The 25,840-nt window shown below is 48.9% G+C and overlaps 9 protein-coding genes across 9 annotated transcripts in view; 2 read left to right on the forward strand and 7 right to left on the reverse strand.

Annotated features, from left to right (window-relative positions):
• L228DRAFT_122834 (hypothetical protein) overlaps window positions 1-2,011 on the reverse strand; it is a 2,624-nt gene extending 613 nt beyond the window's left edge. Inside the window, exon 1 of the mRNA XM_018329018.1 lies at window positions 196-2,011. Within this exon, the coding sequence (XP_018189278.1) occupies window positions 196-1,837 (1,642 nt within the window). The 5' untranslated portion in view covers window positions 1,838-2,011. The remainder of the gene's footprint in view (window positions 1-195) is intronic.
• A 1,674-nt stretch (window positions 2,012-3,685) lies between these two features.
• Window positions 3,686-4,721, reverse strand: L228DRAFT_122842 (hypothetical protein). Its single transcript, XM_018329019.1, has one exon. It carries the CDS (start codon window positions 4,580-4,582, stop codon window positions 3,788-3,790), a length of 795 nt encoding a protein of 264 aa, XP_018189279.1. The 5' UTR covers window positions 4,583-4,721; the 3' UTR covers window positions 3,686-3,787.
• Window positions 4,722-5,453: 732 nt separating this feature from the next.
• Window positions 5,454-7,237, reverse strand: L228DRAFT_238249 (cytochrome P450; the record flags this gene model as incomplete). Its single annotated transcript, XM_018331027.1, has 2 exons — window positions 5,454-5,623; window positions 5,767-7,237. The coding sequence occupies 2 exons, from the start codon at window positions 7,235-7,237 to the stop codon at window positions 5,454-5,456; spliced, it is 1,641 nt and encodes a 546-aa protein (XP_018189280.1).
• A 1,790-nt stretch (window positions 7,238-9,027) lies between these two features.
• On the reverse strand, window positions 9,028-10,502 carry L228DRAFT_260497 (hypothetical protein). The gene is made up of 2 exons (XM_018334264.1): window positions 9,753-10,502; window positions 9,028-9,666 (listed from the first exon to the last, which is right to left on the reverse strand). Exons 1-2 carry the CDS (start codon window positions 10,270-10,272, stop codon window positions 9,425-9,427), a joined length of 762 nt encoding a protein of 253 aa, XP_018189281.1. The 5' UTR covers window positions 10,273-10,502; the 3' UTR covers window positions 9,028-9,424.
• A 530-nt stretch (window positions 10,503-11,032) lies between these two features.
• L228DRAFT_267697 (hypothetical protein) lies at window positions 11,033-12,367 on the reverse strand (the record flags this gene model as incomplete). Its single annotated transcript, XM_018335017.1, has 2 exons — window positions 11,033-12,171; window positions 12,247-12,367. The coding sequence occupies 2 exons, from the start codon at window positions 12,365-12,367 to the stop codon at window positions 11,033-11,035; spliced, it is 1,260 nt and encodes a 419-aa protein (XP_018189282.1).
• A 1,672-nt stretch (window positions 12,368-14,039) lies between these two features.
• L228DRAFT_122925 (RNA-binding domain-containing protein) lies at window positions 14,040-16,162 on the reverse strand. Its single transcript, XM_018329020.1, has 4 exons — window positions 15,393-16,162; window positions 15,012-15,331; window positions 14,673-14,963; window positions 14,040-14,617 (listed from the first exon to the last, which is right to left on the reverse strand). The coding sequence occupies exons 1-4, from the start codon at window positions 16,029-16,031 to the stop codon at window positions 14,317-14,319; spliced, it is 1,551 nt and encodes a 516-aa protein (XP_018189283.1). The 5' UTR covers window positions 16,032-16,162; the 3' UTR covers window positions 14,040-14,316.
• Window positions 16,163-16,988: 826 nt separating this feature from the next.
• L228DRAFT_260500 (glycosyltransferase family 57 protein) lies at window positions 16,989-19,290 on the forward strand. The gene is made up of 3 exons (XM_018334265.1): window positions 16,989-17,412; window positions 17,489-17,651; window positions 17,708-19,290. The coding sequence occupies exons 1-3, from the start codon at window positions 17,163-17,165 to the stop codon at window positions 19,113-19,115; spliced, it is 1,821 nt and encodes a 606-aa protein (XP_018189284.1). The 5' UTR covers window positions 16,989-17,162; the 3' UTR covers window positions 19,116-19,290.
• L228DRAFT_282420 (cytochrome c oxidase copper chaperone protein) lies at window positions 18,931-19,855 on the reverse strand. Its single transcript, XM_018335993.1, has 3 exons — window positions 19,737-19,855; window positions 19,622-19,677; window positions 18,931-19,558 (listed from the first exon to the last, which is right to left on the reverse strand). The coding sequence occupies exons 1-3, from the start codon at window positions 19,756-19,758 to the stop codon at window positions 19,415-19,417; spliced, it is 222 nt and encodes a 73-aa protein (XP_018189285.1). The 5' UTR covers window positions 19,759-19,855; the 3' UTR covers window positions 18,931-19,414.
• A 224-nt stretch (window positions 19,856-20,079) lies between these two features.
• L228DRAFT_122963 (putative Ran GTPase-activating protein 1) lies at window positions 20,080-21,798 on the forward strand. The gene is made up of 2 exons (XM_018329021.1): window positions 20,080-20,439; window positions 20,571-21,798. Exons 1-2 carry the CDS (start codon window positions 20,248-20,250, stop codon window positions 21,654-21,656), a joined length of 1,278 nt encoding a protein of 425 aa, XP_018189286.1. The 5' UTR covers window positions 20,080-20,247; the 3' UTR covers window positions 21,657-21,798.
• The last annotated feature ends 4,042 nt before the right edge of the window (window positions 21,799-25,840 follow it).

A 25,840-nucleotide genomic window follows, 5' to 3' on the forward strand; every position in this document is an offset into this window, starting at 1 on the left:
CAGGATTGTAAGACAACGGGAAAGCGAAGATAAAAAAAAAAAAAAAAAAAAAAAAAAAAAAAAAAAAAGGAAAAGAAAAGAATGGGAGAAGTAAATAAAAAAGAAAGAAAAGAAAAGAAGAAAAGCAAAGGGCCGCAAATGGAAGAAGGAAATGGTAAAGACCAAAGGGATGAAAGAAGTCAAGGAAAGACATACCGTTGGCAGAAACGTCAGGGTATCCACGGGTAGTACGAGAATTATTGTAGCGGTCCGCGCCATACGGAGGATTGTGGTTGGCAAAATACGCTCCGACGGCAGCGGCCTGGTATGATGGCAAGGGAAAGACATTTGAAAATCCACCGCCAGAGTAAATGACTTGTTCGGCGGCGCTCTCGGGCTGGAAAACGCTGGCGCCGGGGTTGACCTGCGTAGCGCCCACAGAGGTAACGTAGGGGCAGGTGCCAGGGAAAGAAGGGTTAAAAAGGCCGCTGGAGCCGTCATTGTATTCGCCCGTCGTGGGATCGATGCACTGGCCCCCGTTTCCAGCAACGCCGTAGTCACCAGATGAATAGAGGATGGTGACGCCCTGAAGACCCAATTTGAGGTATTCGTTGCACTGGCGCTGCTCGTAAAAGGGCGTGAGGTCGGCTTCGTTGTAGCCATACGAAGTGGAAATGACCTTTGTCGCGGAGAAGCCACCGCAGTTCTCGGGTCCCTTGTATCCTCCTGGGTAGGGGTCAGGGTATGCAGCATCCTGAGTGTAGTCGTCGCCGCCTTCGTAGGTGCAGTAGGAGCCGTCAATGGCGTCGAGGAAGTTGTTGAACGAACCAGACTCGACCGGGTCGCCGACTTGGTAGAGGGTCACTTTCTGCGGGTAGACAAGACTCATGGCGTATTCGAGATCCAGGTCAGATTCGCCATTGTACTCGAAGCTCTGGTTGGTAGTTTGTGCGTATCCACCGTCAATAGAGTTGAGTATTGGAGACTGTCCAACGAGCGGCTTGGAAAAGTTGCGGAAGAAGAGGTCCAAGTCTCCCTGGAGGTACGCTTGGGGAGAATACTCGACGATACCATAGCTGTTCTTGGGGTTCGCGAAGAGGTTGGGAGGAAACAAGTACAGCGCGCGCAGGCAGTCGGGGGTAATGTACTTGTCACAGTTGGAAAGCTCTTCGAGAATGCCAAAGATGTCAATGCTCGCACCGAGCTTTGGAAGAGAGCCCGATCCGGGTTTGGAAATCGACTTTGCCGTGCCGGGAACAACATTCTTGCCTTCGGCAGACTTTTGGCGCTTCTGCAGCTCGTTTTCATCGCGCCGACGGAGCTTGGCATCGAAGTGAACGGTAGGCGAAACAAAGTCAATGTGCTTGCGGAGATGGCTTGGAAGGCTGTACTCCTCGCAAGCAACGTGAGGCTGGCCAGTGGCATGCTCGTAGACGTAGTATTCCGTCTTGAACAATTTCTCGGCCTCTGCAACCGAAGCGTCGAAATGAATCCAGTTCAGACCCTGAGAAAGCCGGATACGGTCCGAGGGAATTCCTGAATCTGAAAGCCAATCCTTGACAGAATTGACAGTCTCTTCAGATGGAGCAAACATTTCGGCAACCTCCTTTGCAGTCCAGTGTTTTCCAAACTTATCAGACTCGGGATGTGAGACTTCCATCAAAAAGTCATCACCCTTGTCCAGGTTCCTTTGCGCAAGTGCAATGCGCACAGGCAGGATTGCATCGCTGCGGAGCTTGACACTGCGGCTCCAGTCCGCAGGAACTGCGTCTCTCTTCTCGTGAATGACATGATTCGAGGCAGGAGACGCCAGCGCTAGAGCTCCAAAGCTCAGTGAAAGAAAAGAAGAGAGACGCATGGCTGCAATGAAGGACCAATGTGCAGGATTGCAGCAATGACGCTGGGGAAGCTGGCGGAATGGCGATCATGTTGTCTCCTTATATTCCTCTATTGATTCTTATCGTGGACGCGACTTTTTCTCCTTTCCGTTCATGGCAGGATGAAGTTGATAGCACGAGCTCACGCGGGCGATGTCGCATGTCCTGTATCTTGCATGCCCTGCTGTGACAAGGATTGGCCGTTGTCAAAAGAGGCTTGGGGCCCGGCTCAAGCGGCGAGCTACAGGACGGATAGGAGCTATAGGGTACAGGGAATAGAAAGGAAGTATTTGAGTGGATCCCGGAGAGAAAGACATGGACAGCAAAGTTCAGATGTCAAAATTGTTCCAATAGGGTAAGACATCCGTGCAAACAACTACCGTAAGAGGAGCAGCCATGAATTCGGACTGTGCCAGTAGGTCTTTCATCTGCCACCACAGGAATCGGAGAGACCATTGACAGAGACTTTGGCCAGAGGGGCCAACCAGTGGCGGTGTGGGTGCCATTGCGGTCTCTGGATACCTCCAGGTTGTCGGATTCCAACCGACTAACTAGGAGTGTTCAATTGACGGCCCTGCGTGTTCTGTTCTTCGTGCAATACGTAGTAATGTCCTTTCGAGCTTCCCAGAAGGGATCATATCCCTGAATACCCTTGAGACGACGAACCTGCTTAGTCTGGCTTAGCATCCGTAAGAGGCACGAGGATTCAGACCCTGTCGATTCAACCCGAACCTTAACAGAACTAATTATATTTCGCCGCGAGGTCGCAGACTGGCCCTAGGCCACGCACAAGGAACAGCACATGTCCGTGCTTATCACACCTCCCAAGCGTAGATATGACAAGCACCTTCTAAATCAGCATAGCGCCGGGGCATTTGCTCGTTTCATTTCATCATGATGTCGCTCCGCCCCGCATTCTCGCAGAACAATACCGGTGAAATCAAGCATCATTGCTTGGCGCTCACGCATCTTCTATGAGATAAAGTGCATTATTTGTTGAAGTGTATCCAAAGGGGTGCCTTTCGACTTCGGTTAGAAAAACAAGGCGTTTGTGGTCTTGCGAATGAGCTGGGCTATGTGTACAGAGTACCCTTTCAGCCATTCAGATAGGCGAACATCCGCACCATCATTGGCCAACCTAACCAACATGCAATTAGCACTCTGATCCAATCAATGATCGCAGTGACTTCTAGTAAACAGGAACAGGAAACCCGTCCGAAGTTTCCAATATCAAGCATGACTGAAAGAGCGTAGGGATAGCCTTGTCAATCAGAAGCATGGCTTACTCACTTTGGATTGCATGTTTATCGCTTTATCCAGCGACACACCCTGGCTCATTTGTTCATGGGTCAAGTGTATGATGTGATTTACTGCCGACAAGGCTCCATGATGATTGCACTGCTCGCATTGCTCCATTCCCCACTCAGTTCGCTAGAATCGGACCGCCGAGCATAATAATGATCATATTCCATCCAACTCATTACATGCCGCTGAGATCCTCTTCTACCCCGCCGCGATTGCGGACCGAATGAAAGGTCCAAATTTGGATGCATGACTGCATCTTCTCCCGAAGTTGATGAAACCTTCGGGACGTTCTTGGCGGAGTCTAGGGCCATGCCGCAAGCCTTTCCATTTTCTCCAACCGCGGCCAGCCGTGAAGAAGTTTCGGGTATATGAGAGCATCGAAAGGCATCATCTGACGATGTGTATCGCATTTCTTTATTCATGCCCGACTTGGATTGTCGCACGGCTGCCCTTTCTGGCCTCCCAAGAATCTGCGGCTCCCCGTCCCCACCTAGTCGTACACAAGCTGATCCGTTTGGACCTTCTATTTTGGACGTCTGAAAGCCATTATTGCTTCGATTGCTGCAGAAGAAATCTAATGCTTGTCAGAGTCAGATTCCCTGCCGCCCCTGTTTCGGAAGGCTGTGTCAACTAAGTAAACTGGGAATACCCTTACCATCTTGGTTCGTGAGGAGTTCTCCAGCGCGATTAGCGTCGATGCCTTCATGTCGGGGATCGCTTTCAAGTGCCTGGAAACTGGTACGACTTCGACGCTCGTTTCTCCGTCGTCGACATAACCATAGCAAAGCAAGTAAAATTACCGCGAATGCTGCACCGCTAACAGAGCCTACCACCACAGGAACTTTGGAGGGACTGGCACTTGATCCGTTCGATGCATGAGGCAAACTCGATACGGATGGTGCAGCTGACGATGGTGATCCAGTGACAATGACAACTGTTGTAGTGGTGCTTCTCGGGAAATGGCTTTCCGAAGATGATTGTGTCACTGTCTGTTGTGAGGATGGTCTAGACGTAACAAAGGCAGGAAGTGCTGTAGATGCAGATCTGCTTGTCTTTGTAAGTGTGGGAGGCGGCAGAGACAATAATGACGATGTGCTTTCTATTTTGCTTGATTGAGCTGGCTTCTCCCGGCTTGTGGTGCTTGTACTCGTTGCACTCTGTTCAGTCGTCAAAGTATTTGTTGTCGTCGTAGTCGTCAGTATAGTAGTTGTCGTTGTCGTTGTACTTGTGCTGGTTGCCCTTCCAGGGTTCAAATCACTCGCTCTTGGAGTAGACTCCGTGCTTGACACTGGTCCAAAATCCGGACATGCCGGTAACGCACATGGATCTGTCGAGCAACAGCCTCGAAACCCGTTCGAGGCACAAATATAATATTGCCTTGGAATATCGCACGATTGCCGCGGAAAGTTGACAATCATCATGCTTTTGACATGTTATTATATCAAATCATCACCAGCAAAAAATGCTGTCCGCCCGCCTTGAGCTTCAAGGAACCAGCCTGAAGTCAAAGGTGTGAGGCGCCACATCCCAGAGTCGTCATCTGGGACAATTCTACGGGGACCCATTGCTATAAACCTCTCTGGATCTTTCTTTAAAAACATTTTATCTTGGGGTGGAATGCAAGCGGCGATGGGATTATTCTTGGCGGGTGATGTAGGGCGTCAAATGCCAAAACGTTGTTTTGTAGCAAGGCGTCTCGCTGTTCTGATTGGCATATCTGGTGTGTGGTAGAAGTACTGTACAGTTATACCAAGCTTGATGAAACCTCCAGTTGTTACAGCGCCTTCTCGCCAGGGGCAACCCTTGGCGGCTCGCCATGCGATCTTATATCGCGACTGCTAATCTTTACTTTTTTTGCATGAAATGGCGTCAAATTTTTAAAATTTAATGGAACATGTTTCATTCACGGCAGCAGCAGCAGGAAAATGGCATTGGCCGTTGACAGCGATAACGAGACGCTATGTATTGACTCAGCATGTCGCTGCCTCTGTTATGCGTCAACCATCCAAAGCGAACGAGCACACACTCAAATGACAAGCTGCATATGCACTAACACCCTGATAGATTTCAGGAAACAATACAAACACATCGCGTCCTCAACGTTCTCCATTGGTCGCGGATTTATATCTCGCCTTGGCGCAGGCGCAAATCTCTTCTACAAGAACTCGTCCTTTCCTAAAGTTCAGCCCAATGCTAAGACTACCGTTTCCCAAGACATGTCGATGAAAAGAATGGGAATAAATATTCCCTGATCCCAATCATGGCACCGCAAAGTTGTCCTCAGTCATGCCACTATTGACTCCTTCCTGCAAGCCCCAAGCGCACCTTAACCCCGTTCGCCGGCGAAATGGTCAAACTGAGAAACTTCTCAATGGGGGTCGAAGAATCGACAGGCTCAATCTTATCGAAACGTTGAAGAATCCGGACGACAACATAGGATGCTAAGGTGAGAGCGAATTGTTCTGTTCATGTTTTGTTAGCTACTATCTTCGTGCTCCACAATCAAACCAATGATGATAACCAAAATTGTGCGAGAGGGCGTTAAAAAAGGTGCCAAAAGAATGCAAAGACATCAATTTAGAGGTCGGGCGAGGGGGAAACGTACGTCCGAGACAGATTCTTGGTCCTCCATTAAAGGGCAAAAAGGACCAGTCCAACTTCCGACCTTGCCATCGCTCGGGGCGGAACTCGGCCGCATCATCACCCCATATATCTGTACGACGGTGCATCGCATATACCGAGTACGCAACGACCTGACCCTTTCGCACGGCTACGGGCTTGGTTCCATCTGCCCCTCCGCCGACGGGGAGAACAGTGTCCGCGGTCGCGCGGCGGTGATTTGCCGGTATGACGGGATAAAGACGTAAGGCCTCATATAAGACGTGCTGCAGATATGTGCAAGACTTGAGACGGTGGAAGGTGAGAAGTTCCTTGTCGGCGGAGCTGCCTGCGCCAAAATCCCGAATGATCTCCTTTCTCAGGCGCGCCCAGACATGTGGATGCCGGGACAAAAGTAGAAAGGTCCAACTGAGCAGGGATGCGGTGGTATCTCGCCCGGCAAGAAGGATTTGGAGAAGATGCTCGCGCAACTCTTTCCGGTTCTGTGTTTCCTCCGCCAAAGCTTCGAGAAGCACATACTTTTCATATGTTTCTCCACTGTTAGATTTTTCCGGCTTCTTTTCTTTGTGTTGACGAAAATTCTCTTCGATAAAGTAATCTGCAAAGCGATGGCAGAATTGGCATGCCCTGCGGTATTTGGTGCTAAAGAGATGAATGAGCCAATAAAACTGCTGAAATCGGAAACTCCAGGAGATGTAGTCTTGGGCAGTAGTGAATGCTTCACCAAAACTGTAATTTTCGCCAGACTTGCCCGCTGCCATGAGTGTGGCGCGGGTCTGGACTGTCTGAGCATCACCGGTAGTAGCGGGTGCCATGGCAGTCAATTGCGAGTCGACACTTGTACCGAAGAGAAATTCTGTTGCGTTGTCCATGGTCAGCCTGAAGAAGAGCGGTTGCAGATCAATCTCGTCGCACCATCCGCTCGTGGGATCTGCCGGGATAGCCTTTAATAAGTTTTGCATGTGTCTCTCCGTGGCTTCAAGGTTGCTGATATGCTCTCGCATGAATTGTGGCCGCATGATGGCGCGGGCATGACTCCAAGTTGGCCCGTCGGACGTAAAGATTCCATTCCCAATCAAATATCTTATCGGACGGTGGCGCTTTTCACCAATTTCAAAATCCTTGAACTTAACCCCGAGGATGGTTTGAATGTTTTGCGGATCCGATGTGTTGATCACTTGGTCCCCGAAAAGAACATTTCCCTTCCAGGTGGCGCCCAATTCGTAATATTGTTTGCAGACCCAGTCGTCCAGAAGGTCGCCCTTGAATGTAATAAGTTTGTATATGGTGTCGATGCCCCAAGGGAGCTTGTCTTTAAATAAAGGTGGATCTTCACAACCATTTTCCCGAGCAAATTTCTTGAAGCGACGATTATCAAGGACACTTCTGAAAGCATAAAAGATGACAAAGGAAACACCAGCGAAGAACAAGTTCCGAATTGTCAGAACGGAATCCATAGCTACGCTGACACAAGATCCTGCACGGACAGGGCGTGCAGTGTGCTGGTCAAGGAATGGTTGGACTGCGGACCACAAACAGGTTGAAAATTGCGATAGAAACAAAACCAAAAATTTTGCCGCCTTAAGATAATAAGAAGAGATCCAGAAGGCTTAAGGATTTCCCATGGAGCAAACGGCAAAAAATGAGCAGTTGGTCTGGACCGCTAAGCACGAAGTAGTCGAGAAGATTTATCATGCAAGTCGACGAGACGAAGAGATCCAAAGGAAAATATTATCTTATATGCTGGAAACACAGCTAAAGCAGACAACGAATGAAGCAAGGTTGAATTGGAGGTTCGACAAGAAACCAGCGGGGGGGGGACTTTTAAGTTTTATCTGACGAGGTCATTGGTTTATCGATCCCGCGCGAGCACTGGAGAACGGATGGGTCCTCATTCCCCGACGCTCGATTTTGTCGCAATCCCTGTGTTTCCCCGCTCTTATCCCGTCCGTCAGCAAGGTTAATGTGCAGGATCCACCGCATCAGCTAGGGCCACTGTTGAGGCTCGGTTTGTACCGATAGTAGAAGCTCGATTTGGTGCATGTTACCTCTCATCTAGTTTTCTTCAGTGTCATGGCGGAGTACTAGTGAAAGACGTAGTTGGGCCCAGGAAAAATCTCGCATTGTGCTCATCAGTGTCGCGATCAATCGGCCGGACGCGTAGGAATGGCATAACGCAATAACCTAATTGGCGGCGAGGCCCCACGTCGAGTGGGACGCACCATGGTGATGGGAGGGCAAATGTGGTCAGCCAGACGCGAAAGCGACATCGCCGGGTCCAAGGACAAACATGCTGCTCGCGAGGTCTTTGCCTAACTTGGTTGGTTGCCGCTATTGAACGTTGGAAGGGTCCACGACGGGCCTCGCTTCTTCGCTATCATCTCAACAATAATGGAGTTAAATTTGTGGTCCTGAGTCATTTAACACGTTGATCTCAGAGGCTCAAGCACTGCAGAACTCTGTCACTGTATCAAGGCTTGTTAGCATCCGCGGAAATCTGAGCCAAATCCTCTCTTCTGGATTGCAGCGGAATATATTAGTTCTTCAATTTGTATGAAGCCGCCGAATACTTCGTATCTCGGAAAGGGCACAACGAGGGGTCCCAGTCGAGAGCATCCAGGGAGATCGTACATAGGCATCCAAGCGACTGCCGATTTTCGGTCTATTCCGTGTATAGTAACGATCTCGCCCTTTCCCAGGGAAGAAGCTTTCTGTGCAGATTCAAGCATTTGCTGCGGCTGCATAAATGGTCTGAGGACTCTTCCCGCCATGGCTGGTTTCTGGGTACTATTACGGCCGTATTAATTAACCTAACGTCTATGATGACCAAAGTAAATGATGACGTGAGAGAATTTGCATGTAGAGCCAATTGTATTGCACGGATTAAAGTCATCTAAACGTGCTTTGCATGTGCCGTACACCCTCTTCCCTCGGAGAAGGATCGGTTCTAATTTTGGCGCGCCCTCTTGATTGCAATTGGATCAATTGGGTGCTGTACTGTTATGTGAAGATGGTGAATGATGTTTCTCAGTCACGAGTAAACCTTTCTGTCTGAGCGCAACTACGAATTGGTTAAATAGGGACCATGCCATGCCCAAAACACCGAGGTCCAGCAACGCAGGCTGGACCTGGGTGTAGTTTCGGGTCAATAGCCAACCCGAAGCTTCCCCTATTTGGTTTTATATCCAGGCATTGCCTAAAATGCACATTTAACGCCGAGGGCATAGGGATAAAAATTTGTACTTTTGTTCGTCTAGTATACAATGGACAAGGATTAAATGAAATCTCAGGGAATATATCTGTACAACTTAGAAAAAAATAAAAAATAAAAAATAAAAAAACATTTTGAGTGCAAAATATACTGGACCATATCTGGCCATTATCCTTGACACTCCCTCCACACTCCGTGCTTCATGCTGTCCGGGGAAATGTTTCTTTATCATCGAGGTCGACGAACAGAGGATCTTGTCGGTGCTTCATTTTGATTCACCTTGGACCCATCGACTTTGAGAATCTCAGGCACCGACAAGACGAGTTAAGACACCTGGTCTGCGATGAGATTCCATATCTTCTGCTTCGTTCCGACGTCGTAGCTTCCCACTTTAGCCCCGAGGCACAGACTGTCAACTAGCCTTTAAACGAGTTTACCGCATTCCTCTCAAGAAGTTATCCTCCTTGATCAGACTACGTCTCTTGGTACGCATAGCCTTGGTCAATTCGTCTCGGCTGAACTTCGCTTCAATGGCACCCTGGGCTGTTCCATCACCGGCAGGCAAATCGATACTCTGCTCCTGCAATGGCACCTTGGGAGCAAGAGACTCGGGGTTGAGAAGGGCCAGCTTGCGGAGACGTTTGGCCGCAAGTCGACGCTGCTTTCGAGATTTTGCTACCGACGTGTTAGTAGTTGCTTCAAGGAAACTCGAGGAATAGGGAAGATAATCGAAATGAGAAAAATTAGATAAGACCACATACAGTATAAATCTCCCACCTCAGCCTCCTTCTCATTAGCCGCTTCTTTTTCAGCCAAACACTTCCACAACCAAGCCGGGTACTCTGAATCCTCTTTGGCAATGGGATCCGGCTGGTTTTTGAGAAAAGCTAGACCCTTAAGAGGGGTGCCTGCGGGGACCGACGATACCGGGATAGCAGGTGCTGAAGACTTCGCAGGAGTTCCCTTGATACCCTGTGCGGCAGGCGATGGCGTCAATGGCGTGGAAAACGGTTGAGCAGCAGACGTGGATGTAGCAGAAGAAGGACCGGCTCCATCAGGACCCTGGCGGCCCTTAGCTTGGGTTGCGGCGGCGGGCGAGATGGCCTCGGCGGCATGAGTAAAGGATGTAGAAAAACCTCGTCGCAGTGAATTCAGGCGCGAGACATCGCTTTGAAGGGACAGAGATGGAATCCTCGAGGATTCGGCGACAGAAATAGCAGTTCGGATAGAAGAAGGCCGCGAAATCGCCGCCGCAGCGCGAAGACAACGGTGGCAGATCATTTCGAGGAGCGGCGAAAAATACAGTCGGAAGTTAGATATTCATGCAACAAGGCCGCGATCAGCCTGATTAGGGGAATTGGGGTCCTCGAATGCCCTAAAGAGTATGCTTTCCAATAATGCTTCTTGAATATTCCGGACCGGCTTTGGTGTTGTCTACCGATACGGAGTTTTGGTATTTATTCGCTTAGTCAGCGGTCGTTGAAAGGGAACTGCCACAGCATACGGAGTACGCCCTTGAAGAACCCAGGGTGATGCAGTTCCGGACCTCGGGACTCAGTGGAGGAGCTTTCGCTCACCCAGCTATTTTTCCAGTGCATTGAAAGTTGGAGAATGGTATGTAGAAAAAAAAAATGAATGTATTGTATGGGTATTGTTAAGATAAACCCTGACAAAAATAGATATCCAAAGATTCCAGGAACACCCCCACAACGCCAGCAACACTATGATAGAGCAAGAGAGAAAGTCTCGAAAGAGCAACGCGCCACAGATATGCTGGACAGACCAAATAAATGCTGTGTCCATTGCTGACACCATGACCGTCCTTTTCGGTCCATTCCTCTACAATGAAACCTTAGATGACGTAAGACCCCAACTTACCAACCATCATCATCATCCCAAACATTAATTCCCTCGTGAACTCGTCGACGTCGTAAAATGGACCAAAAATATAAATCAAACAAGAAGGAAGAAAGAAAAAAATGGGAAGTATCGACGGGATAAGTGTCCCTGACAATATGCATAATGTGAAATGTCGTTGCTTTTAGGCACGCACAGACGCCGAGGCCGCGCCCCAACGAAGCTTCCGAAGCCCACCTTTCATTGCCTCTTGTCCACAGCTTGATCCTTCACTGGTACCGAGGACGCCCATTTCAGCTTTGCCGGCTTCCTTGCCCATAGCATAACCAGCCGAAAAACTAATGGCACTGACCAAGACGACAACACCAGCAGAGACAATCCAAGTCAACAGAGTCGGAGAAATGTTTTCATCGGGACTACGGCGGACCTTCTTTGCTACACGCCGCTCCTTTCCGCTGCTGGATCGTCGCTTTCCCTTGTCGGCGGTGACGCTCGCGGCAGCGCTGGTGCTGCGCGACGAGGCGCCAGATGTCCGTCGGGCAGGCTTAGGGGACTCTTGAACCTGCTTGACACTGTCTTCTTCGCCCATAAGGTCCGATTCGGGAACCATCCTCAGGGTGGCGGGTTCAACCCGACCCGATGCGCCCACAGCGGTCGCACTGGGCTGATTATGTTTGGGTAAGCCGCGGGCAGCAGCGGCGCAAGAGAGTAAGGTGGAGAGGCTAGCACGCAGCGCCGCATCGTTTTCAGCCTGATAGGAGGGAGATATGACGTTGAAAGGAGCGTGCTGTCGTCGACGCTGACCTGGATAGGAGTGTCTCTGGAGCGGACTTCGAGAAGCGGGACGCGGGGCAGGAAAGTATGATCCGGGGATCTCGTGCCGGGGGCGGTCAGATTGAGATTGTGGTGGGTGGGAGAAAGCGTTTGGTTGAGGTGTGAAGACCATTTCCTCCTCACGAACGCCAAGAGCGGTGCCCTCCTCATCAGCATCATCCCCATCGAAAGTAGTTTCATCCAAGAGAGGCTCTGCGAACGGCCTGTTAGATCCCTGATTACGCATTGTTTGAGGAGGCGCAAGCTCTTCGTTTGACGATGTCATGACAGGGTCGACGTCGCTTTCGCTCTCGTCATATTCCTCTTGGCTGCTTCCTGCGCTGGCCGGACGAGGAACCAAGGAAGCTTCAATCAAACTACCGGGAGGACCTCTGCGGCGTCGGCGGGATCCGGACTCATGTTGCACGCGAAGACCAGTCGTCACGACTTCATCTGCAATCGAAGAGAGCGAGGAGGAGGACGGCTGAGAAGATATCTCAACCCAGGAGTCTGACATGGCGAATCATCAATATGGGAGTCTGGCAGCCAGCAATAGGGCCGAGGCTTGGGAATATAAAGACTTACCGTCTGATCGCTGCCTGCTAGACTCGGATCTTAACTGGCTGACTGAGCGAGGCGAGTCCTGAGCAGGTCTCCGATGTCCATCCTGGGCTTGCCCAAGAAGTTCAAGGTGCGAAGGATGCATCTATTCAAGTGTTTCTCTTGATGCTTTCAAGTAAGCTGAATTATCGTAAAGAGAGCAAGTTCCTTAAGGATTGCTGAAGGGCCCTGTACGTCAAATGAAAAGTTGTGAAGCAGGAAAGTAACACAGCGTGAACAATGTGACACTTCCAAATGCCTAGCCAGGAAAAGAGGGTGGCTGAAGGGTCGGCCAGGTCTTTGTCTGAGGGTCGTGGAGAGGCGGCACTAGTGAGGGGAGGGGTCACAGTTGGACCCCTTTGATGCAGTCAATACACCACCTGCGGGAGGGGCAGAGTGTTGTCTGAACAAGCAGGGGAGGGGGTGATCTTGCTGAAGCGGAGATGAGGTCAGATGTCAGTCAGCCGAGTTCAGCGGAATCCCTGCCTCAGGAAGCAAATCAAGCTGCTTCCTGGAACGAGGTTTCAGCTTCAGTCGGATGATTTATGATACGAATGGATGAAGATGATAACAGAAACAATGATCAGATTCCCGACAGGAGATTCCTGGTTTTGTAACTGCTCCTAGTTGCCTCTGCGATAAAGAGAATAGAGGGCAGAGCAAGGGGAGTTGGGTCAGATAAGAGCGAACAGCCGAGGATCTGGGGACGATGAGGGGTCTCCGGTGAAAGGAGATACCCCGCTTACAGGTACCCACTACCCGTCTCACATATCGTGAGTCCGCCAAATTTGAGCGGTGAAGCCTTAAATGCTCGTGGTTGCTTGTACCCCATGTCAAGTCGCCAGATCACGACAGGGACGAAGAGCGCTTTGAATGATGACGAGGCGATGGGGAAGGGTAACTTAAGCTTTGTTAGCCAGGGTGCCTTTGATAGCTCTCGGAAACGCGACCGACTTCTCATTGCAGAACTAGGTAGGTAGGTAGGGTTGGTATGCCGGTCTGCTCTTTAAAATTAGGTGGATTTGCCAAACATGAAATAATATTGTACCTTTCGATTTCCATTGTCCTTTACCCACCTTCTGCACTGTCAATGTAGCTATGGTATGTTCTCTGAGTTCAAAAATAGCTTGTCACCTGTCATGCCGCTACTATATCGCCCTTTGGACGTCTACCACCCCAATGCCTGAGTCAACATACCACCACCTGATGCCCGCTTTCCCCCCAATGGGCCAGCTCCACAGTCAGCTGCGGGCAAACTGATCGACCCAAATACAGTGCAGGGCGTGTTCCATAATAATATCTCTATCCGTGAACAGCATATCATTCGCTTGTGCACTTAGCTGTTGACATTTTTGTAAAGGGCGGCGCAATCAATGATTACGATGATCATGAACAGAATCATGTTTTTCTGTCCCTGGGCGAGTGTTCTTATCCGTTTACTATTCTTATAGCCATAATCCTGATCAGTATTTAAATTGATGGAGCTTGATGACAAAAACATCCTGGATACACCGTAAATACCTTTTGGCAGCTACATACTTAACTACACAACATGACCCATTAACGGTCGAAAAATCCTGCTTGACTCGGACACACGGGACCCATGCCGCAGTATGTTTCAGGCTCTAGAAGATCCACAATCTGAAGAGGATGTAAATTAATTCGCTGCGTACCTTAAATACCTAGATATTGCATCAAGTACGCTTGGCCCGATATCGGGGAAGAGCAACCTCAGACCGAAATTCATCACGAGCCGATATCGGTCTTCACACAAAGAGCAAGAGCAAGTGGAAGACAAGTAAGCAATTTAATCTCATTCAGCGTTGTACCCGCATAATGCAGAAACCTCAGAAAGTAATTAAAACAAACCACAAACTTTTGGGCAAAAGGAAACAAAAAAAATTAAATGGCAACAAGCCATGCAAAACCAGAGGTGACGATTAATCCCAGTGACGTAGTGTAGCCCAATGGTCCGTACACCTAGAACCTCTAGACCCAAAAGACCCTTACCTTAGTTCGACACAAAAAAATGAAAAATCAACGGGAAGAAGCAGTTTAGAAAGTGACCTTCCGGCCCTGGAAGTCACCGAAACCGCCACGGTTTGTCGTACCGCCACGGCCTCCGCGAGGACCGCCGCGGCCACCACGTCCACCACGAGCACCACCACGGGGGCCACCACGACCGCCACCGCGGCCACCGCGGCCACCAGCATCACCACCAGAGCGGGCCGAGGCGAAGTCGCAGCGGATGGGGCGACCGCAGATCTCAAAGCCACGCATGTTATTGAACGCCTCCTTGGCCTCCTCGACGGAAGAAAACTGGACGTAACCAAATCCCTTGAGGTTACCGGATTCACTGCCGACAGGATTAGCTAAGGCAATTGATTGAAAAGTATGAATGGGCTTCTTACGGATCAGTAGGCAGACGGACAGCGGTGACAGTACCGTAGTAGCCGAACTGCTCGCCGATGATGTTCTCGTTTGCCTCGAAGGAGATGTTACCGACGAAGAGGGTGTCGCTTTCAGAGCTGACCTGGTCGCCAAACTGTTGGGCCCGCGAGCTTGCGCGGTTTCTAGCACCGTCATCGGAGCGGGGCGTGGAAAAGTCGACATTGGCCTCACGACCGTCAATCAGAGCACCCTTCTTGGCCTCGAGGGCGGCGGCAGCGTCCTCAGGCTTGGAGAACTCAACGTAGCCGAAACTGGATCGTGTTAGAAAACATCTTCAAAAGCTATTTGCAAGCACTTACCCCTTCGAGCGACCAGAATCTCTATCAGTGACAATACGAGAACCGACAACCTCGCCAAATTCCTCGAACTCCCGTCCAAGCCACTCGTCGTCAATATTCCAGCTCAAGTTGCCAACAAAGAGTGTAGTTGTGCCTTGAGCGGCGGCCTTAGGCTTCGACTCGGAGACCTCAGTCTTCGACTTCTTAGCAGCAGTGTCGTCCTCGGCTTCCGCCTTGCGCTTCTTGGGGCTGGACTCCGCCTCGCTCTCATCAGAAGACTCCTCGCTGCTGCTACCAGAGCCGGACTCAGAATCAGAGTCAGAAGACTCATCAGAAGAAGCCTACAAACGGGACCATTAACTTAAGAAAAGGATATTAGATCGAAGTTATGTCAAAATTTACCTTCTTCTCAGTCTTCTTCTCGGCAGCCTTGGCTGGCTTCTCTTCGGCGGAGCTCTCCTCAGAGTCGCTGTCGCTGTCGTCGCTGTCGCTCTCAGATTCAGACGAGGCTGCCTTCTTGGCGGCAGGCTTGGGGGCGGCCTTAGCCGGCTGCTTCTCTTCCTCGCTCTCGCTTTCGCTAGAGCTCTCACTGTCAGAAGAAGCATCCTTCATTTCGACATCCTTCTTCTCGGCCGCCTTCTTGGCGGGGGCAGGCTTCTCATGCTCGGAGTCGGAAGAATCCGATTCAGAAGAGGATCCAGACTCGGATTCGGACTCGGATGAAGAATCCTTCTTAACAGACTTCTTTCCGTTCACCTTAGCCTTGGGCTTCTTAGTCTCGACCTCAGACTCGCTGCTGGAAGAGCTAGAGCTCTCCTCGCTCTCGCTTTCGCTGCTCGACTCAGGAGTGGGCTCCTTAACCTTCTTGTCCTTTTTACTCTTCTTGGACTCGGTCGAAGCGGCAGCCTTCTTGGCAGCCTCCTTACCCTTGGCCTTGGGAGCCTGAGAAGGCTTGGAGATACCACCAGACTTGACGGCAGAGAGAGACTTGTCGGCGCTCTTGACCTTCTTCTCGGTCTTCAATTCCTTGGATTTGGCCATTATGAATTAAGTTTTTCGATCAAGATCTGAGTTCAGTTAGCAACACGGAAGCGACCAGAGGCAAATTTTGCAAGAAAGAAAAGTTCTTCCGATGACCAATCAATTTGGTCAATGGAGATGATCCCAGCCACGATAATGAATATCGCTCACAAACTTCGTAATGAAGTCGTAAGGATGTGAGAAGCAACACACAAAAGGTTATGTTGCTCAGTCTCACTACGTGCGGCAAGCCCTCAGAAGTTCACAAGCCCACAGAAGTTAAATGCCCCCGGATGCCCACAGCCCACAAGAAGACCCACGATTCAAAAGCGAACAAGCCACTCTCAAATGGTACCTCAAAGTAGTATGCGAACGGTCAAAAGAGCCCACTGTAGCCACTGCCCACAGGTCCAAAACAATTCTGCAGCTGTTGCGAAAAACAACTGGTGAATGCCCACGGAGATATTATTGTAGCTTGGCAAAGAGAGAACACTCTCTTGGAATAAGAATATCCGACTCACCCACAAAAGTCAATAGATTTCACGATGGTTCCTAGAAGAGAATATCGCGATGGGGAAAGGAAAAAGTAGAAACGGCGGAAAAAGTTTCTTAAGGGACTGAGAGCTTTCTCACCGCGCACGGGTTTACTTCTTACACCATGCCTAATATAGTCTAGTCTGGGGTGAAAATCACATCTCTTGTTCACCGAGGCGACACGGGTGGAGCAAGCGAAGAGTGCAGGACACAAACACTTCTAGTACTTGCGAGGTTGCTGGTAATTTCAATCTTTAAGCGAACGGGAAAGGATGAACCGAGACAAGGCTACACCCAAGATGGTATGGGCAGAGAACATAGGATCGAACGAAGATGTTTCTGTGAGCTTACCAAATCTGTCAAGTTTACGGCGATTACCGAATACATCCCTGAACACTTGTCAATGTCTACTTTGTTTGGGGGGGCTTTCGAGGGGAGCTCAAAGGAATACTAGAATCGACACCTTTTTCTTTGTGACCAACGCGGCCAATTTGTTCCCCTTGTCTGAATCATGTCAATATAAGCAGGGGAGATTGCCCACCAAAGGCTTGAGATTTTGCCAAACATCTCGTACTCCTATCTATGGCAATTTTGCCCCTCATTCACTAAAGCCTCGATATGCCGCCGAAAACTCCAGCTTCAACTCATCGACCGCGACGAAGAAACAAGATCTCCACTGGTCTACCTTCCACTCCAGGTCATGGAACCTCGATTTTCGATCCTTTAACACAATCTCAGCGTCCTGCATTTCCTCTAGCGGCATTCCTTTGGCCCGCAAGAGGAACGACATCGCAATGGGTTCTGCTACCTGTCCTGCTCATGGTCGTAGGCCTCTTTCGATGGGCGATAGGTTTATGGGGCTATTCCGGTACGGAAAAAACATAAATTGTTTAGCGAAGGACGAAATTTTTTTTTTATAAATTGCTAATGTGTTCTTTGAACAGGATTCAATTCTCCTCCTATGCATGGCGACTTTGAAGCGCAAAGGCATTGGATGGAGATCACGAATCATCTGCCTGTTTCCAAATGGTACTTTTATGACCTGCAATGGTGGGGCCTCGACTACCCACCGCTGACGGCATACCATAGCTGGCTGTTGGGAAAAATGTATGGACGAAGATTCTTCTACTCTTTCACAAATATATTTCTCTAATCATCCGCAGTGGTTCAAAAGTCAACCCCGCTTGGTTCGCCCTAGACACTTCGCGGCGCATGGATGACCCAATGCTAAAAATATATATGCGAGCGACGGTCATTATCTCAGAATATCTCATCTATATTCCAGCGATTATAGTATTCTTCCGCCACTTCCGCCGCAGAGAAGCCGTCGATACGTGGGAGTCCTCAATTGCTCTGCTCGCCTTTCTCATGCAACCGGCAACGATTCTCACTGATCACGGGCATTTCCAATACAACACTGTCATGCTTGGTTTCTTTCTAGCGGCTTTGTCGAACATTTTGGCGGGAAGATTGTTGTGGAGTTGTATCTTCTTTGTTGCCGCGCTGGGCTTCAAACAAATGGCTCTCTACTACGCACCGCCAATTTTCGCGTATCTTTTGGGGGTCAGCGTCATTCCAAGACTGCATCTGTCACGCTTTCTTGGTATTGCCATTATTACAATCCTCTCCTTTGTTCTTTTGTTGGCACCCTTTATCATAGGGGTGGCCTATGATGTGCACCGGCAGATTCCGATGGACGAGACCGAACCCCCTCTCCTTTCCATAATCCCTTTCCGTTTGGATCGACAGGCATTCTACTATCCATTCGTTCTCCAACTTGGGCAGATGGTCCACCGCGTTTTTCCATTTGCTAGGGGTATTTTCGAAGACAAGGTTGCGAATATCTGGTGCGCGCTTCACACATTCCACAAGCTGCACAAATACCCCCAGATCTGGCTGCAGCGTATATCTCTCCTTGCCACATTGGCGGCCATTGCGCCTTCTTGTTTGGTTATTTTTCTAAAACCTCGACGCGACTTATTACCTTTGACGCTGGCGAGCTCTGCGTGGGGCTTTTTCCTATGTTCTTTCCAGGTGCACGAGAAGAGTGTCTTGTTACCACTCTTGCCGATGACTCTTCTTCTGGGTTCTGACAGTGGCCTTGGACCGAGCAAGCGCTCTTGGATAGGCTTTGCAAATATACTTGGCGCATGGACTCTGTTCCCACTGCTCAAGAGAGACGAGCTGCGATTTCCCTACTTCATTTTCACTCTTCTCTGGGCATATCTACTTGACATTCCGCCTGCCTCTCTAGGCGTTTACACGTCCTACCATTCCCAGCCTGAGACCGCAGTCGGATTGCCAACCAAGTTCTTGCACATTTCCTTCTACTGCACCATGGTAGTGTGGCATTTCTTTGAATTCTATGTGGCGCCGCCACAAAGGAAGCCTGATCTTTGGGTGGTAGCCAACGCAGGCATCGGCGCCGCCGGTTTTGGTATTTGCTATCTCTGGTGCACGTGGCACTTGCTCTTACAAAGCAAGCTTTTCTCGGATGCTTCGCCCCAACCAGCTGCGGTAACACCACTGAAGCAACGCTTGCGGTCAAATGGCAGAGCAAAGCAACTTTGATGCCGTTGTTGTCACATACAGTCTAATAGAGCCGTGGGTACAACACCCCATTATTTCCATTACCTTTGTTGGCGTTTCCATTGGTCAATTGAGAGAAGAGATGATTTTCTAAAGCTACAGAAACCTGTATAGTACAGCCTTTTCGTTTTATTAGAGTAGAAAGTATGAAACATGTTATTCTATGAACCAAATCCGTCAATGCTCTTGCGCCGATTCCATGCTGCCGGTATGTATAAACTTCCCCTCCCTATAGTATAGTACGGGTATTGTACAGCGCTCGCTGCGCGTCAATCATTTGCTTAAGGGAGCTTGAACCCGTAGCCAGCCATGCAGCTCCTGTACTTGTCGACGAGGCTCTGGCAATCTTTTTCGGCGTTATCGCTCTTGGAGAAGAGCATGCACTCGTCTCGGGAAGCCTTTTCGTCCTTGCAGACACAGCAGGGCTATTGATAACTCATCAGCAAAAACAAAGATCGAAATCCGGTTCGTAGCGGGATAGGACGCACCTTGACCTTTGGAGCTTCCTCGGCGGTCAGCTTGACATCGTTGCCCAAGTTTACTGCTGTGGCGCAATATCAGTAATGATCCAAAGTGCGAATAGGGTTCAATTGGACGGCTTACGAGCAGGCGCAGGAGCAGACATATTCGCTTGAACAGACAATTGTTTTCCGAAAAATCAAGAGAAAATATCAATCAATGAAATGACAAAAACAGCAGATGAAGGAGAAGCATTCGGATTGAAACTCGGAATCGCAAATGTCGCAATAACCCGTCTAGAAATTACTAATAATCTGATTTGTCGGTCTCGGGAATCGGGATTAGATACTCCGCGCGATAGAGACCAAGATGGTTGATTTGATGTAGGTCTGAGGTCAAGTGCCCTCCATGCAACATCAATGGTATTTCTAGGGTACCGTATCCACACAAAAGCCGCCAGGGCCGCCCGAGCCCCACGATGCCCCACTAGACGCTAAGGGTTCAAGTTATTGGTCTCGATCTGCCTCGAGCAAAACAGTTTTGGTATTCCCCCCTCCAAACAAGCAAATCGCCAATCTCTCCCAAAGAAGCATTGACTTTGGTCTCTTTGCTATACGCTCACGTTCTACATTCTTCTCTGCGCGCATCATACACAATGACCGTTACTAAGGTCTTCTCCCTCGAGGGCAAGGGCCTCAAGCTTGACACTGCCGCCGATATTGAGCCCCACATTGTTCCTCTCCGCGACAATGACAGTGTCGAGGAAGTCCGCTTTGGCGGCAACACGTTTGGAACGGAGGCAAGCAAAGCGCTAGCTGAGGTTCTCGCAACGAAAAAGTCTCTTCAGGTGTGTGCTCCTTCTCAGACGAGCTCCCATTTTGCCTCTTTCGCCGAAATCCATTGAACGTGTTTTTCAAAACTTTCGCGTCTCTTCTTTTCAGCCCATCGCATGACTAACACCTCTGCTATAAATCACAGATTGCAAACTTTGCTGATATCTTCACCTCCCGGTTGCTCTCTGAGATTCCTCCAGCGCTCGACGCTCTCCTACAAACGCTTCTTGCGCTTCCTCGCCTCCATACCGTCGACCTCTCTGACAATGCCTTTGGACTCAATACTCAAGCGCCTCTTGTCGCTTTCCTTTCCGCACATGTTCCCTTGCGGCATCTGATTCTCAACAACAATGGTCTTGGCCCTCACGCTGGTGTCCTCGTCGCCGACGCTCTGACCGAACTCTCGAAGAAGAAGGAGGCCGCTCGGAAGGAGGGCAAGGAAGTTGCCGAGCTTGAGACTGTCATCTGCGGGCGTAACCGTCTCGAGAACGGCTCGATGAGCGCATGGGCCCAGGCTTACTCTGCTCACCGCGGCATAAAGCTTGTGAAGATGGTCCAGAACGGTATCCGACAAGAGGGTATTTCGCACCTGCTGCGCGAAGGTCTCCGCCACGCTGCCGGCCTGCGCGTGCTTGATCTCCAGGACAACACGTTCACTATCATGGGTGCCAAGGCGCTGGCCGAGGTTGTTGGCGGCTGGACCGCTCTGGAGGAGCTGGGTGTTGGCGACTCGCTTCTCGGTGCCCGGGGCGGTGTGGTGCTCGCTGAGGCTCTGGCAAAGGGAACCAACGACAAGCTCGAGACTCTGCGCCTGCAGTACAACGAGATTGACATCAAGGGTGTGACTGCATTCAAAGACGCCGCGAAGGCTGCTCTGCCTGCCTTGAGACGTATCGAGCTTAACGGCAACAAGTTCAGCGAGGAGGATCAGACTGTCGACCAGCTCCGCGACTTACTCATGGAGCGTCGCGAAGAGGCTGGTGTTGAGGAGGACGACGAAGACAAGTGGGGTATTGACGAACTGAGCGATCTGGAAGAGGAAAGCGAAGAAGAAGAGGAAGAAGAGTCTGAGGAGGAAGAGGAGGAAGAGGAAGAGGAAGAAGAAACCGACGCCAAGGCGGAGAAGACGCTCAAGGAAGCCGACGAGGCAGAAGCCGAAAACGTTGCAGAGCAAAAAGACAAGAAGGTTGATGATCTCGCCGACTTGCTCAACAAGGCCGAGTTGAAATAGAGCTTCTAATTCTCACTATCGGTATGATACAGTGATAAGTGGGCGCTGCCGAGTAGACGCTATACACGCGCCTCTCTCCCTCTCAGCACTCTGGATGAAGCATTATGGCCGTTCCTCCTAATAGAGTCCGTCGACGGTGACTCGTCTCTGCAGACTGTACTCAGAGTGAAGGTTCTCAAGAGAGCTCTGGTATCATTCATGTCCAACCGATAGCTTTTCTTCCCATCTGTCCCAGTTGGTTAACTCGCCATATGTACACTGTTCGTCTTTTGCTATATCGTTCATGAGGCGACTCATCTTTTTTCTCCCTTCCCCTTTCTCCTCTTTTTTCTTTCTTCCCTATCATATTCTCTCACCAATCGGGGTCTCGCCCATCCTGTTACATTCCCGTTTCTTCATACTTTTCTCCAATCTCACAGGTTCCTTCTCCAGCCCCTATTCACCTTTCGAATATTAGTTTTTTATTCTGATTTCTGGTTGGTTTTGTTCTCATTTTATTTTTGTTAAAAAAATCTTGTTGGCGTTCAGCGGTATTTATCACAGCCTTACAAATCCTAGAACCCAATCCAATTCCAGAAAGATCTCTTTTCCCCTCTCACACACTTTCTTTCTCGCGTCGACCCCTCCAATGGCCATCACATGCATTTTACAAGGTGTTTTTCAAAGCCGTTTTAGAAATCTTCAATTTTATTTAAAAAAAAAAATGAAATGATATATATAACCTACGTAAAAGAGACTGGATTTAAACTACATTAAGGTACTATTGCCGGGATACTAAATCTACTGGTCCTATCTCGACATCGACATGTCCCCATCCCTCTCAGCCTCTCTCCTTCCTCGTCTTTGCCGCGTCATTATCATCGTTGTCACTGCTTGGGGATTGTGGCTGGGTCTGGGACTGGAACTGAAATTGGTCCTTGATCCCAGCAGCATTAACAGACTGCTTATCAACGTCCAACGTACCCTTAGTTTCAGATGACAAGACAAGTCTCTTCGGCGCGACGCACAAACTGACCAACGTCCCGACGCTCACCACGTATGTATACAGGATCCACAAAGACACCTAGGATGGAAATGCTTCCGAACCAGTCGAGTGGAAATGATTAGAGATTGTTGGAAGAGCTGGCGAAACGGTGTCTATAGTATTGTCAATATATATATATATATATCTATTTCAGATTTTCTGCAAGGACGAAATAGAAATGCTTTTACTTAACAAAATCCATAGCAGCCAAGAACAGGCTCAGCTGACACATGTGAAAGCTAGAACTTAGCATGATCAAATATGCCATAGATCAGGATATTGGTCTCTGCTTTGTTTCTCGAACATACAAATAATGCAGCAATCATGACTAATATTTGTGAGCGTAGCATATGCAGAACCTCCCTGAGTTGGCAAGCACCATCGCTCAATGGCACAGCACAAGATTCCTTGCTGTCGAGATGCAAATGCTCTGCAGTCATAATGAGAACCTGTTTGCTAACATTCTAATTGACAACATTTTTGGATTTTTCACTGGTTGGCATATTAGACATGGTGTTTGTTTTCACTGTTATCATGCTAAGATCCACCTTTCCCCTGTAGTATCTGATAAAACACACAAGTTCACAACCTGACAGATGCCTGAATTGTGCAAAGGTATTTTCTTCAAAAATGAGCAAAATTCAGTTGAGCATTTTCACGGCAGGATCGAGGTGCAATTGCATGAAGAAATAGAAGTAGCGGCTTTGGCTTCGGCTTTGACAGCATCATATATCTGAGAGACCGAGAGATTGATAAAACAGTCAATAAAAGTGCTGTTAAGAATCCTATATTTCCTAGTCTCCTAGAGCTGGCTTAATCATCGCATGTCCTGTTCTCAATTAGATTAGTCTATAGCAGATCAAATATCATTCATTCTCAAAGTATTCCCAAAGTCGATTTTCTTGGAGTTCAGTTCAGCTTTAAGGATTCTCTTTGCTGGTCATTTGTTGGAAGAGAGAACGCCGTTACAGTTATCAGATGAAGTGGGAGGTGGGTTAGCTAGGCGTTCCACTTATTTGATACCCGCGTCTTAACTGTACTTAGGCGAGCTTTGCGATTGATTTAGCGCCTGGGCGCCTGGACTGGCGGTGGAGTCTCCTGATGTCTCAAGGCCCCTAGCTCCCGTTTCGTGAAAAAGTCACAAAATTGTCTGGGCCAGATTGCTTTAAAGAAGAGCGGAACTTCAGTTGGGAAAATTGCATCCCATGATGATTGCAGTGATAACTAAGTCCTTTAAAGTATTATCTTTTTTTTTTTTTTTTTTCCCAAATGCTTTGTAATATGGTGCAATATCTATTCTTGATACCAATATTCTCCGAATACAATTTTACTGTATAGGATCATGTTAATGCACAAGCAGTTGATTTACCAAAGGCGTTTCTCTGGTAGAAAAACCAGTCCATGATTCAGGAAGAAGACAGATGATATGGCATACGGCGGTGGAAAATATCCGACATGTTTTCCTAATATTCCTATGTTCAAATGGTAACCAAAGGGAGAGAGAGAATCATTGTTGAGTTAGAAACAGTCACTTCGTAACATGTTTACTACGTAGAAGAATTTCATTTTCATTTTAGCCAGTACAACATCTAATGAATGTACATGGAAAGTGTCAAGATAATATTCTGGCAATGTAAGAAACGTGCAGGATGGCTTATCACATGTAAAAATTATCTATTTTCAGACTAGCGGATTGGTCGCTCTCACCTTCATGTTTCGGATCATCAATACACCGAATGTCTATCTTCTAACTGATAAGACAGCGCCGACGATAGCCGACTTGTCCACCCCAGTTGGGTATTCATTGACGAGGGAATCCTGGTGACTACTAATTTCAACTATCGAGTTGCTCCTGAAGCTAAGAAGAAACTTGCATTTAGGCTGATTTGAAGGTGCCGAGAGCCGGGCTCATTGTTTATTGATTTTTGAAAGAATAGAATTTGCCAATTTGGCAGCGTTCCAGATATGTGAAAAGGTTGCATCAATTAGTTGAAGAAAAAGATGTAGCTGCTCATACTCGTAGATGACACCTGAGTCGGGATGTTGCAAGAGTTGCCGACAGCCGCGAAAGACTTGTACTTTAGAAATTATTACCAAGCGTCGTATATCCCTCGATACAGTTGGGCTTCCTCGCAATGGCCAAAGGTCAATCCCGCGTGGGGGTCTAATCAGTATAATTGATGTGCGATTCGGTTATTTGCTTGGTTGTCAAAAGAACGCTACACTGATAGTTAGCCTTAGCTGCAACTATCAAGGACCGATAGCTCTCTCGCCCGTGTCTTCTCGACACTCTGGGCGGTGACAAGAACGACGACTGCTCTTTATCGTTTCGATCGTTTTGGTTCCAGTCTCATTGGCAACGCACGAGTGAACGCCAGTTTTCTACTTAGCTCGCCTACAAAGTATACAGAAGGAACGCTGCGTTTGATTTCTTAAGTCAATGTTGACCTAATAGGTGTAGAAATCTTAGATGGTATTAGCGGATAGCAGGCCAGCGCTACGTCGACAAACCACCTGGTTGAGTGGCGCTTAAACAAGGGCGTTACAACACGCGGCCATTCAAGGATCGACATCCTCGTAGAGTCGAATAGGATTGAAAAGTCAGCGAACTTATCATGCCTGTTCGGTTGACTAGTACAGAGTATAGGCTTCATTGCCCTCCTGTGGAAATTTTCCGCGGGATAGGATTGCAGGCATACCTCGAGCCGATCAGAGAATAACCCAGCGAGCTAGCACCATCGGCTGAATCTCGTCCTCGCCTGCAGACTCAGCTGCGCTCTGGCCATCACTCTCAAGCATGGCCGCTAGATACATCCACCGAACCCCACCTAGTTGCCCTTAAATATCCTCTGTGGCGTCGACTCGGCCCTGCTGCATTTCTGTGACGGGTCTCGTGCCAAATAAACGGACCGCAAAATCGCCCTTGTGGACAAAATTTGCACGAACTCAAAGAACTATACTGTCATTGTTCTCTGTGATTCGAAACTCAAAAGTCAGACAAGAAACTTGTGCGGGGATCAACAGCCATGCTTATGGTTGTTTATCCAGCTTGGTAGAGGTGGTTTCGAGTAGCTAATAGCCCTTTTCCCGGGTACCAGTGTCTTAACAAACTTGGCTTTTTCGCCGTTCAGGGTTAGTCTGAGAAAGTAATGGCACTTTA

This window comes from Xylona heveae, assembly GCF_001619985.1.
Source record: "Xylona heveae TC161 unplaced genomic scaffold L228scaffold_4, whole genome shotgun sequence".
Lineage (NCBI taxonomy): Eukaryota > Fungi > Ascomycota > Xylonomycetes > Xylonales > Xylonaceae > Xylona > Xylona heveae.